This window comes from Myotis davidii, unplaced genomic scaffold (genome assembly GCF_000327345.1).
Source record: "Myotis davidii unplaced genomic scaffold, ASM32734v1 scaffold4, whole genome shotgun sequence".
In the NCBI taxonomy this organism is placed as follows: Eukaryota; Metazoa; Chordata; class Mammalia; order Chiroptera; family Vespertilionidae; genus Myotis; species Myotis davidii.
Window position 1 is genome coordinate 843,845 of NW_006294707.1, and position 12,706 is coordinate 856,550.

The window sequence follows — 12,706 nt, forward strand, 5'->3', positions numbered from 1 at the left end:
GGGGGGGTGGGAGGGGGGTCGGGCCCAGCGGAGCTGCTCCCTGGCCAGTGTGCAGTTCACGGGCGTGAGCATGTTCCCCATTCAAACCCGCTGGAGTGGGCAGCCGCCCTGGGTGCATGCGCTCGCCTTTGTTATCGTTTGCTCATCTCTCGGTAGTTTCGTGGGAGCTGGCATTGCCAGCGGAGTGCCGGGTCAGCGGTGAAGACCTGTCCCCCAGCCCTTGAATGAAGACCAGGGACACCCATGGGCACCTCCTTTAGGGCTACCCCCGAACAGTCAGGATGTGTCAGACCGGGGAGCGCCGGCCACTGCACCACTTCCCTCAGTTGGCTGGGCCACAGCGTTCCGTTTTGTTCGCTGTTCTGGCCTCACTTTCTGTTAACAACATCTTGCTTTCGCGCTGAAGTATTTTGATTCTGAGGAAAAAGGGGCGGTTTTCCAAAGCATAAAGGTAAAAGCCACGCAGGACACTGTGGCAGCCGGAGGAAATGTTCCGTTCCCCGTCTCACACTGCATCTGGAAGAGCTGGGATGCCACAGAGACCCGGGCCCCAGTACGTGGCTCATGGCTCTGTATCCCTGTGCGCGGCTCCGCGGGGCCTGGGCTACGTTGCTGGAGCGGGTTAATCCTGCTCACTGAATGAGCTGGACCTCTATTACTAGTGCTGCTAGAGAGCTCCTATAACTGCCACTTTCCACTTGCGGTTATTTTTATCAATACCTCAAGGTTTTCCTTACTTTTCAACATTAAAAATCTGTAGAAACAAACAAATACAAACTAAAAACTAAGAAACATGTTTCGGAGATATTAGGGTTCGGGAGATGGGAGGCGGAGCCCTGGCAGCCAGACAGCAAAGCCTGCAGCGGCAGAGGCCTGGCTGAGCGGCCACGGGGCTGACGGTGGCCCTGGCGGTGGCAGTGGCGGTGGCGCGGACAGCGGCTGGCAGGAGGCCTCTCTGTATTCCTCGTGAGGGCTTCTCCTTCATGTAGCTTCCAGCGGAGCTCTGCTCTGACTGGGCTGCTGGATCTGAGCATCAGTCTTCTCATCTGTAGAATATAAGGGACTAATTCCCGCTAATGACGCCTTCGCCTGGAAAGACAAGGGAGGGAGCCGCCAGGCTGCCTGGTCCCTGCGACACTGGCGCCTGGCTCAGGGGTCCCCTTACCTCCCGATCGCTGTGCTGCCCAAACCCCATGCTTTCTGAGTTTTTGTTACAAACAGCTGTTTGTAATCCGTTTTGTTACAGATTTTTCTTACAAAAATCTGATTCAGAACAGTTTAAGTTCCAAGGGAATGTGTTATGAAATATTGGGGTACTCAGGATTTGGAGGGAGGATTGGCTCTACTGGGAAAAGCAAAGACAGTTTTGGGACCTCATGGCTTCTTCATAGACGTTTCCCTGGAGCAGGACCACGGCCACCCGGCTGGTCTGCTCTCAATCTCTGCGGCTTGGGCGCCAAGGCTCAGGTTGCTGGAGGCCCAATCTGGTTGGTTTAGCTGTTGGGTCAGCTGTCTCCCTGAGAACCCACGAGCCCACGTTCCGTGGTTGGGGGCCCAGTGAGATATGTGTACATATACCGGATGTCCGAAGCATGGGGGAGGGTGGAGAAGTGTTGGGGGCATAAGGTGGGATTGCTGAGGTACACCAAGAGGCGTCTGCATCTGTCCCCTCTGTGCATTTGACCAGCAGCCTCTTCATGACCACACGTGCACTCCCCACCCCTCTCCCCAGGGGGCGGCCCGAAGTCATGTTCAGCTGTTGTAGCCAGGATGCCATGAGCTCTCTGTCCCTGAAGTCCAGCACCTCTACTAGCTTGTCCCTGCTGCTTTGCTCTTCAGTACGTAAATGTTCATGACCCTCATATCCAGGGATGCATTCTGACTTCTGGGACCCTAAGCATTTTTGTCTTTTCTGGACACTTTCCTAAAAAATTCAAAAGTATATTTTATGGCTATGTTGGTTATAGATAGTATATTAATATTTTAAATTAATTTTTTCAACCTAAAAGTTTATTTAAAAAAAAAGTAAACATTTTTATGAACCCCAAAAATATTGTGGGTCCTATGCATGGTGTCTACTGTGCCTAATAGATAAGTGGACCTGATTGTGTCTTTGTGGGAAGTTTTGTACTTTATTAATAAAAACCCCTTTTCCTGTTTACTGGATTTGTCTAGATCAGCGATTTTCAACTGGTGTGCCCCAAGAATTTTTAAAACATGCAGCACCTGCCTATTCAGGGGCACTGACCTCTTTTCCCTTAGGTTGTCAAGTAAAAAAATGACAGCAGCCAACACAACAATAGCCGTCCAATGGGAATGAACCAAAGTGATATCCGTGGCGTGGTGCTGCCACAGCCGCCACATCTGGCCACATCTGCTTTGACCATGTCCTTGTGTATGCCTACCTGTTACTCTAAGCCAGCCTTGGGCAAACTACGGCCTGCCCAAGGCTGGCTTACCCTTTTATGTAATGATGTTTACTTTGAATGTATATTAGTTCACACAAACACTCCATCCATGCTTTTGTTCCAGCCCTCCGGTCCAGTTTAAGAACCCATTGTGGCCCTCGAGTCAAAAGTATGCCCACCCCTGGTCTAACCCCCTCACTCAGAATGTTGGAGTATTCCCAGTGTTGACAAGTTCCCTTCTGGCTTGTTCCCAGTCCAGATCCCACTGTCATCGACCTATGAACCAGGATGTCGCAGTTCCATGAAATGACAGAAGCAAATATGACTTTTGTCTTGGTCTTAAATATTCATTAAAGTGATTAACAAAAACCCCAATGACTGTATTCTAAACCAGGCCTATGTCTGGAAAACTGATATACACGTATCTTTGACCTTTTGAAGCCAGAGATGTACTCCCCCCTGACTGACTCAGAAGGAGTGTAAGGTGATCCGATGAACACAGAGTTATGGGACGTCTGCTCCCATAAGCTGATGCAAATGACAATATAAAACATACCTATAATATGTTATTCTCTTATGCCTGTTATCTATAATCCTGATCTATGAGGAGTGTTAAACTTGGAAAACATTCTTAGTGACTGACATGCTTTGTCCTGTATGAATTTCAGTAGCAGATCCAGGCTCAGCCCTGGCTGGCATGGCTCAGTTCGTTGAGCATCCTCCTGTGCACAAAAGGCCGTCAGTTTGATTCCCCGTCAGGGCACGTGCCTGGGTTGCGGTTTCCATCCTTGGTTGGGTTTATACGGGAGGCAACTGATCAATGTATCTCTCTCACGTTGACATTTCTTTCTCTTTCTCTTCCTTTCCCTCTCTCTAAAAATATCAATAAAAGATATTTTTAGAAAATTCAGGCTTAGTTCCACCAGGGATTACTAGGAGTAATGGTTCCACGCCTCCCTGGTAAGAGTACAGCATGAACTTGGGTACAACAATGAAATAAAGCAAATTTCAGGAGGTCTGCTATCAGTTGCCCTCCTATTCAATAAGAAGAATTGATTACCACCAACAACTTATTTCTCCATGCCTGGGTAAAACGACAATGACATCCCAGGCTCTTCACTGGACGCAATGGCCGCCAAGCCCTTGAGGCATAAACATGGCCACACGGCCACGCCTTCCTGTCAAGAAGAACGGAGGACCACGATGTTGGATTTAGGTGGTTTATGTTCCTCAGGAAAGGGCACGCGATAGACCGGGGAACTTGAGAAAGAGGCAGCACATTGAGGTAAAGTGCAGGGACTCAGAGGCTGGCGTCAGGGGCACGATTCCACCGTGATGTCCTTTGGGAGCGGGAGGGTTCTGGGCGTCAGAAACATCAGAAATCCTGTCCCAAGGCTACAGGATGCTTGAGATCAGCTCCGCAGCCCTGGGAAGAAGGAGAGGAATTAAAGACAACTGAGCTCAGGGCTACACCCCTTCCCCTCTAGAGTCCCAGGACAGAAAAAATCCAGAGAGAGGCTGAGTGTTGGTCTGGTGAGCGATGGAAGCTCACCTTCACCTCAGTGCTCACACCCGCCCAAAGGTGGACATGGACCAAGAGTTGGGGGCAACTGGCTCAACTTGAGAAGCAGGGACAGCCTCCGAGAGTTTCTCCCAGGCCAAGAGCACTTCCTAGGACACACCATGAACACAGATGCTCATTAAATGCTCCCAAACTCATGTGCAATGAAATGGATTGCACCCCAAGAAGGAGGAAGGGAGCAGAAACACCACCTATTGGCTGAGGTCTTTGTCGTCCTTAAATGAATGAAAAGGAAGTTGAATGTAGTAATTGAGAAAGTAAAGAGCAGCACCATCTTAGAAAGGCATACCAACAGTTGTGTCCTACGCCCACATCACTGGGAATGAAAGCAGGGCCCAGTTTGTGGACTGAAGCAGGCCCCAGGCTTAAAGGAACAGCCTGCAGGATAGGGCGACAGTCGGCAGCCTCAGGCGCGCTGCTGGGCCAAGATCTCAATCAAGGCCTCTTCCTGTCCGCACGGCGGTCATCGGTCATGGCCGGACCAGAGTCTGATTTCAGTGGCCTCATTCGCTCTGTCATTTTGCTTTTCTGCCTCAACGTCATCACCGAATGAGACAGTGGAAGGGCAATGTCAACCACTTTCCAGGGGTTCTTACCTTGCTGGCCTCGGAAGTGGACAGTGGCGCTCACCACGAGGGCGAGGAGCCCCAGCACAAAGCCCCCTACTCCAGTCAGCATCTTGCTCCGGGCGGAATCTGACTGAGCCTCTGGGAAGAACAGACCCAGGGTCAGTCTCCCCTCCACCTGTGCAACGCCCCCGACACCTGGAGCCTGATCTAGTGCACCACGGAGGGAAGCGGGAGGACAGGCGGAGCTTGGAGCCACTGTGGGAAGGAGTACATGTGGAAAGCACCCCAAAGTTCTGGGTCTCATACTGGTGACGTCCACCGGAGGCAAATGCTGGTTTCAGGTCAACTGTGAAGCCCAAGCAAAGGGACTGAAGGGAGACAGAGGGAGAGGCCAGGTCCCAGGCTGAGGGCCAGACGTGAAGGTGATTGCTTTCCTGACAAGGACAGGTTCTTTAAGACCGCCCTCTTAAGCCCCCCCCCCCCCCCCCCCCCCCCCCCCGCAGGGATAAATGCAGCCAGATCCCTGATGCTCCCAGCCTAGACTACAGTTAGAGGGTTGGTGAGGACACATGGGGTGACGTGACCCCGGTGGGTAGTGAGTGGATCCCAGAGGGCCATCAGGGAGTAACTCACTCCACTCTACAGTGACAGCACTGTCCAGGCTGGGGTGCTCCACGTGGCAGGTGTAGACATCCCCCTGCTGAGGGGTCATTTCCAGCATCACCAGGATCTGGAAGGTCCAGTCCCCGTTATGGATCAGGTTGGTGGACACGACCCCCGCGGTTTCCTCCTGTCCATTCAGGAACCAGCGGACTTGAACGTGGCCGGGGTAGAAATCGGTCACGTGGCAGACAAGCAGGTCGGGGTGCTGCAGGGGCCCCTTCTTGGAGGGGGACACGTTCACTTTAGGCTGGACTGGGCGTGGGAAAAAGAATCTTGTTGTGACAACGGAGACAGTTAACGCAGTGCATTTAGCAAATTTCTTGCAAACTGACTTCTAGAGGTTAAAGTAAATATGTCATCTGTTAAGCTATTTGGAGGCAGAAGACGGGGATCTGTGCAGGAAAAACAATAAAACATTGCAATGTTCCAAGGACGACCTTGTCATCCACGGTAAAGAAAGAGCAGCGAACAGGAGAGGGTCACATTTGGCACTTTCTCCAGAAACGGAGGACGTTGTGACTAATGTTTTCAACAGAAATGTTGAACCAGCTATGAAACTACCTAAATTTACATTTTCCCATCTTGTTCAGGAGGATGGACACTCCTTCCAGATACTACCTTGGAATTGGGTCTATCAGTCTGATGTCCTCATTAAAAAGAGGTGAGGATTGAAGTACTTTGATTCGTCTTTCGTTTAACCTCTATGTCTCCTGGCCATCTCAGCCAAGGAAAGTTCCCAGCAAGACCCACAAACCCATGTTCTCAGCTCTTTCGAGTTGCATTAACAGGGAGCCTGCCCTTTCCCATGTGGTCTGGCCCCTGCGCCTGGTTAAGCCCCCTGGGATCCGGCCCCCCAGCCTGGGATGGCTGGGCTGGGAGACGGGAAAGAGAGCACGCCCTCTCTGCCCCAAGCCCACCCTGCGGCCTCCCCTGCCCGCCCACCTCTGCGCTCCAGGGTGAAGGCCCGGTCCAGCTCGTAGTTGTGTCTGCACACCGCGTCCACCGCGCCCCGCCGCAGCTCCAGGAACTCCCCCTGGATGTTCCAGTTCCTGGCGGTGGTGCGCCCGAGCTCGGTCACGGCCACAAACACGCCCACGGTGCTGTCGAACTGCACGAACACGTCTCTGTTGTACACGTATCGCTCCAGGAAGCGGTGCGTCCCGTTGGACTCGTAGCAGTCGCTCCTCCTCTGATACACGTGGACCGCTGAGAGCGAGAAGGACCGGACGGGCTGAGTGGGCTGAGCGGGCTGCCCGGTGCCTCCAGACACGCTGCCCACCTGGCTGCGCCCTTCGCCGCTGAGGCTCAATCCCCAGTAGGGGGCGTGCAGAAGGCTGCTAATCAGTGATTATCTCTCATCATTGATGTTTCTATCTCCCTTTATAAAAAAGTAAAATAAATAAATAAATCCTACACAATCACAAAATTTACCCATAGTGATCTGAAACCGAATAGAGGCTCAGAGTTTATGAGCACATGGGATTTAATACACAACAAAGGGAGTCCCTCAGCAGATGGGGTTGAGGAAACCGGCTTAGATAAGAAGGGAAAAAATCTAGATCTGCATTTAACATACAAACTTGGACCCCAGAAGGATTAAAAACCTAAACATAAATAGTAAACTCTACGGTAAATATAAGAAGGTACAGGAGAATACAATTATGAACATGGGGTGAGGAAGCATTTCTTAAGCAAATATAAGAACACTAGAGGCCCAGTGCATGAAATTCATGCACTGCAGGGGGGGGTGTCCCTCAGCCCCACCTGCGCCCTCTCACAGTGCGGGAGCCCTCGGGGATGTCAGCCATCCTTAGTGCTGCCACGGAGGCAGGAGAGGCTCCCACAGGACAGTGCCGCTGCATAACCCTGGCTTCTGGCTGACCGGTGCTCCCCTGTGGGAGCACACTGACCACCAGGGGGCAGCTCCTGCATTGAGCACCTGCCCCTGGTGGTCAGTGGTTAAGCAGAGGGTATCACTAATAAGTTAGTAGACAGGGAATAGAAATAGACTCACGATATCTAAAATGGAGATAGTGTCATATCCAAAAATCATTGCCCAGACCAAGGTCAAGAAGCTTTAACTCTATGTTTTCTTCTAGGAGTTTTATGGTTTCAGATTTGACATTTAGGTCTTCAGCCCATTATGAGTTGATGTTTGCATATGGTGAGAAGTAAGGGATCATTTCATGTTTTTCTGCGGGTGGGTCTATATATCTGTTTTTGTGCTGGTACCATACTGTTTTGGTTATTGTAGCTTTGTGATATATTTTGAAATCAGAAGTGTGATACCTCCATCTTTGCTCTTCTTGCTCATGCCTTGGCCAGACAACTGGTTATAAATGGCTGGCTCCCTGCAATCCAATTGGGGGATGTCTACTGAAGGAGTCTTAGGGTGCAGCTTCTCTATATGACTTAAAATGTATCGTAAGTGGAAACTGCAGGTGGAATTTATCACAGAACTTCCCAGGCCACAGAAATGAGGGTGATGCTGCCCAGAGGCGGAAGGAAAGACTCAGAAGAGTGTGTCAACCCGCGGCTCACCACGTCAGGTCAGGGCTGAGCTCAGGGAGCCCAGGCTCCAGGTGGCGCTCCTCTGCGTGCTCTTCCCGTGGCTCAGGAGCCTCCCCAAGCGGCTGTCAAGGAACCTTGAGGTTCCAGGAGCAGCAGGAGGAGAGTGTGAGGGGCCCTCCATTGTCTCTGTCACTGCAGAGCTGGCCAGGGTTGATCTGGTCAGCGTCCCTGTCTTTCCCAGAGTTCCCCGCACCCCAACTTGAAGCTGGGGTCAGGAGCCGCCACACCAGCCTCGGGGACACCTCGACTTTTAGCCCACGGGATTCCAGCTTCGCTCATTCCTCTCCGACCGCCTGAGCCTGCCCCCTTGCCCAGTGCCTGCCCTCAGCCTCTGAGTTCCGGGCCCATCCAGGCTGGGGTCTCTGTGGCATGGCTTCACCTGCCTCCTGCTCCACTCCCCGCCTCTAACTCCGTGTCCTGTACCACTGATAGGGCTCCCCACCTGGTTTCCAATCAGGGCACATTCTGTTGGTCCTGGGTAGTGGTTTGAATTTTTTTCTTTTTCAAAGCAATTGACTTTTCTCTCCCTCATCAAATCTAACTTGCAAAGCAGAGAACTGCCACACAAGGGTCTCTCAAAACTGCTTTTTTGTGTGTATGTGAAACGTATCAGAGTTTGTGAAACTCTTGGAAACATCTGAACTTTCTAGACCAAAGCCTGACAACTTCTGCAAGGTAAGCCGTTCTTTTCGGAACGGGCCATGTTAAGAACCTGTGATGACGCCGGGGTCTGAGGAAGGCAGCACAGCGAGGGTGCCACGCCCAGCTGTGTGCCCGGGACAATGGAGTCCCAACCTGCTCACCCCAAAAGGAATGTTCTATCTATTGGTTTATCTGGAAGGACTACAACTAAAATGACATCAGTTGATATAAAGGAAGGCTAGAGCGCAGTGATGTCCGCTCACTGGAGGCGAGAGCCCTTCCCCCTTCAAGCTGTGATGTCTGTGGAGACGAGGAGAAACCTGCTTGTTCAGAATGACTCAAAGGGCTGCCCTCGGGGCCCAGCCTGAACGCTCACAAAGGAGCGTTATTACGTCTCTCTGTTTCACCTCCTCTTTCCTTGCTCTGGGGGAAGGTGCAGACACCCCGGGGGGTCAGAGGAAGAAGGAAAGGGAGGGCTCTGTCCAGCCCACTGGAGCCTGGCGCCTGGACCCCACATTTCACCCACAGCGAGTTCCTCAGCATGATTAGTGCGGAGGGCTCTGGACCCCGTCGCCTCCCCCAGCGACTCTCACGCGGCGAACACATCTCATGCCTCTCACTGATGGAACCCCTTGGCCTTCCACCTCCGCCCCCCCACACACTGCTCACTGCTCACCCCAAAGAAGCCCCGCCCTGACTGCAATGCACTCATCAATGCCCCGCTGTCCCCGCTCCCAGAGACCTGTGCCTCCTGCACCGCCTCCCCTCTCACCTCCTGCCGGACACTGTCCCATCTCCCAGTCGCTCCCATGGCCCTCTGCCCTCTGACTCACACTCCTCCATTCTCCTCTCACCTGCAGGCACAGCCCCACAGCTGAGCTGCCCCGTCCAGTTCTCTGTCCCCCTGAGTGGTGAGTGTCAGAAATCTCCTTCCTTCTGTCTGAGACATGGGTGCAACGGGATGGGGTTTGAGCAGATGGCTTTGGGAGTTTTAAATGCTATTAACCCTAGAAGCTGGGAAAGACGCTGGAGGGAACCTGAGTCTTAGAAGTGGGACTGGCTTTCTGGGCGGAGATGGAGAGGTTGGGGGATTCTAACATAATCGACTTCATGGTCTGTTCCCTGTTCTGCATGCCTGGGCTTGGGGGGAAATGGGAACGAAAGGGGCCATTTCCTGCTTCCCACTTCCTCTCTGGCCCGGGGTCGCCTGGTTCTGTGGAAGGGCCTCCGCCTGGGGCATGGTTGGCTGTGGGACCCGGGATCCCGGACACTGCAGAGTAGCGTGGTTCTGGTCTCTGATGCTGGAACGTCATCCTGACCCCTCCGTGAGAGCCTTGTCCCCACAAAGCCATTCCTGGCCGCCGGGCGCATTGTGTCCAGCAGGCACACACCCTGCTCTCTTCTCTCTCTGGTGGGAATTGTGGCCCCTGGGTGATGTTGGCCCTCAAAGCCTCTCTGTGGGTTGGGCCCACATGGGATACCACCCGCCCCCCGTCATTCCCCTGAGCCAGGCCCCCCAAGAGCAGTGGCTCTGCACTTACCTGTGGTGTCTCTGCCCTGAGCCCAAGGGGAGCTCAACATCACCAAGGGCATCAGGAGAGCGGCCATGCAGGGAGCCCCAGGGGCTTGCGGGGCCACCATCCTGGATCCCGGGGGAAAGACCTGGCCGAGAGATTCGCAGAAGGAGAAGGGCACTCAGTGGGCTGCCCTCCTAAATATTAGAGTCGATGAGCCAGGACAGCCCCTGCATCCCTGGGTGTGGCCAGATTCCAAAAAGGGAACCAATGGGTAGGACTTGTCCCTCCAGGCAGAGGGCGGGGTGAAGCACACGAGCCTTCAAGGGGTAAGAGCCACTGAGGACAGTGAGGAAAGGGGTCCTCGTGTGAGGAACTGGGTGAGTCACGGGCTTGTTTCTGTGCTTCCCTTGCTCGTGTGCAGACACCAGCATGCCGGTCCCACTCTGCTCTGGGGTGAGCGCCACCCCCCCATAACGAGTTCTGGGAGTGGGCAGCCCTGAGCAGTTACAGTCCGGGGGCTGGACTGTCCCGCAGAGCTTGGGCACAGCCATGGGAGTGTGATCTCCTCCCGGCAGAGGCCTGCCTGACCTCCCGGCACAGGGCAGAGGAGGGGCCCCTGACCTAGCACCACGGCAGGCGTGCAGGTAAGCGTGCAGCTCTGGGCAGCACTTCTTGTCCTTCCTGGGCCAGTTTCTTCATGTTTGAAGTGGGGATGGTAGCGTTGCCTCCTCCGTAACTCTGTGTGGGTGAGTGAGAGCAGACATGTAAACTGCCTGAGACACTTGAAGATCTGGGAGGGTTTGAATAGACCAATGACGTTACAAGGACCATCCTTTCCTTGCAATTCAGTATATTTTTGGGGGGTAACGTTTTAATCCAATTAATCCCCAACAAACCAACTTACATATAGTTCTTATATTGAGGTGACTACATCCCCCTGCACACAAACGTCAGAGAGAAAATGACAAAAGAATCTAATTCCCCACCAGCTTATTAAGGGCCTAAGTAAAATGCCAACAATGAAGGCTGAGATGGCCCTGGTGGGGTTGCAACGGCCCCGGTGCGGTTGCAATGGTCCCAGTGAGGTTGAGACGGCCCCAGTGAGGTTGAATCGGTCCCGATGAGGTTGAGATGGCCCTAGTGAGGCTGAAACAGCCCCAGTGAGGCTGAAACGGCCCCAGTGAGGTTGTATCAGCCTCGGTGAGGCTGGGATGGGCCCGGTGAGGTTGAGACGGCCCGGGTGAGGCTGAATCGGCCCCTGTGAGATTGAAAACTACAGTGGGAACCCTGGGGAGGGTTGTGGAGGGGTAGGAGATCAACAGAAGGACTTACATGCATGCATATAGAATAACTAATGGACACAAGACACTGGGGGGTGGGGAAGGCGGGGGAATGTCAAGGGGGGGGGGAAGGAGACATGGGTAATACTCTTTGTAACACTTTAAGAAATAAAAAAAAATGCCAATAATGAGTGAAAGCACATCTGGGAATTGGGGGTAGGTTTGCTGCTGGGACCAGTGTGTTCCGGTGAAGCGGTCAGACTCAGGGCCGTGGGAGACCTCCCAGCTGGGAAGCCCTCCCTGATGCTGCCTGCCTCCGGCTGAAGCCAGGGCCAAGCTGTTGAGCCACCTGTGACTCGGTTCCTCTCACGTAGGATGAAGATCACTGTGGCACCTATGCCGCTGGTTTATTTGGAGAAGTAATTGGGATCCTCTCTAAACAGAGCCTTGTGCGGGGAAGGTATCAAGCTATGCTAATTATTACAATGCTAGGCTAGTTCAGAGCACCACAAACTCTTTATTCAATACATTATTTAATCCAATAATAGAAACTCTATTATCTATATACGTATATAAAAAGCCAGCGACTGTAACACCATAACAACCGGTAGCTATGATGCCCTCTGCAGCCAGCAAACCCACCTGATGGGGGATGGGGCCGGCCAGCCAACCTCCCTCGGTCCCTCCCCCCCAGATGGCCCTGATCGGCCTTTCCCACCCCAATCATGGGTGGGGTGCTGGCCACCCCCCATACCCCTCTCCTGGTCAGCTGTGCCCCTGATTTCCACCCCCCCTTACCCCAATAGGGGGTGGGCTGGCTGGCCAATGGCATGCAGTGCCTCCCCCCAACTGGCCCCCATCACACCAATCGGACCATGGCCCCTTCCCCCAGCCAGCTCTGCCTCTGATCGCCCCTCCCCCACACCAATTGGGGGTGGGGCTGGCCGGCCAACCTCCCACTGCCCCTCCCCTGGCTCCTGACCCCATATCGGTGCCCCCACCTCATTTGGGGCAGGGCCTGTTGGCCCACCGCCCCTTCTCACGGCTGGCCATGGCCCCAATCGGCCACCCATCCCCATCGGCGGTGGGGCCTCCCCAGCCATTCGCCCTTGACCCCTTCCTCCAGTTGGCCTGGCCCTGATCCACCCAGGGTGGGCCAGCTGGCCAACCTCCCACCCCAATTCGCCCCAATTGGGGCCAGGCTGGCCTGACCCCACCGGTGCACAAATTTGTGCACTGGGCCACTGGCCAACCTCCCACCCCAATTTGCCCCAATTGAAATTAATATCATGTAGAAATTAATGCCTGGCCCCACCGGTGCACAAATTTGTGCACTGGGCCTTTAGGTTTACAATAAATACCAGAGAAACCACTCCCCTTTATTATAGTTTCAAATTTCTCTGTAATAAAACAGGATATAAAGGAAAGATATACCATTAGACTTAGTGTGAAATGATTAGAGAAATTGTTCTTA

At 53.4% G+C, this 12,706-nt stretch overlaps 1 protein-coding gene across 2 annotated transcripts; it reads right to left on the minus strand.

Moving 5' to 3' along the window:
- Positions 1 to 3,614: 3,614 nt before the first annotated feature.
- On the minus strand, positions 3,615 to 10,084 carry LOC102767515 (HLA class II histocompatibility antigen, DP beta 1 chain). 2 transcript variants are annotated; one of them, XM_015567470.1, is made up of 5 exons: positions 9,977 to 10,084; positions 6,165 to 6,428; positions 5,193 to 5,474; positions 4,587 to 4,697; positions 3,615 to 3,834 (listed from the first exon to the last, which is right to left on the minus strand). In XM_015567470.1, the coding sequence occupies exons 1-5, from the start codon at positions 10,074 to 10,076 to the stop codon at positions 3,821 to 3,823; spliced, it is 771 nt and encodes a 256-aa protein (XP_015422956.1). In that variant the 5' UTR covers positions 10,077 to 10,084; the 3' UTR covers positions 3,615 to 3,820. The 2 variants fall into 2 exon arrangements, with proteins under 2 accessions (XP_015422956.1, XP_015422957.1); XM_015567471.1 differs by lacking the exon at positions 4,587 to 4,697.
- Between the last annotated feature and the right edge of the window lie 2,622 nt (positions 10,085 to 12,706).

Coding starts and splice junctions, on each gene's coding strand:
- LOC102767515 (XM_015567470.1), bottom strand. CDS start 10,076: ATGGTGGCCCCGCAAGCCCCTGGGGCTCCCTGCATGGCCGCTCTCCTG. Junction 6,429..9,976: donor TCAGGGCAGAGACACCACAG/GTAAGTGCAGAG, acceptor TCTCGCTCTCAG/CGGTCCACGTGTATCAGAGG. Junction 5,475..6,164: donor CTTCACCCTGGAGCGCAGAG/GTGGGCGGGCAG, acceptor TCCCACGCCCAG/TCCAGCCTAAAGTGAACGTG.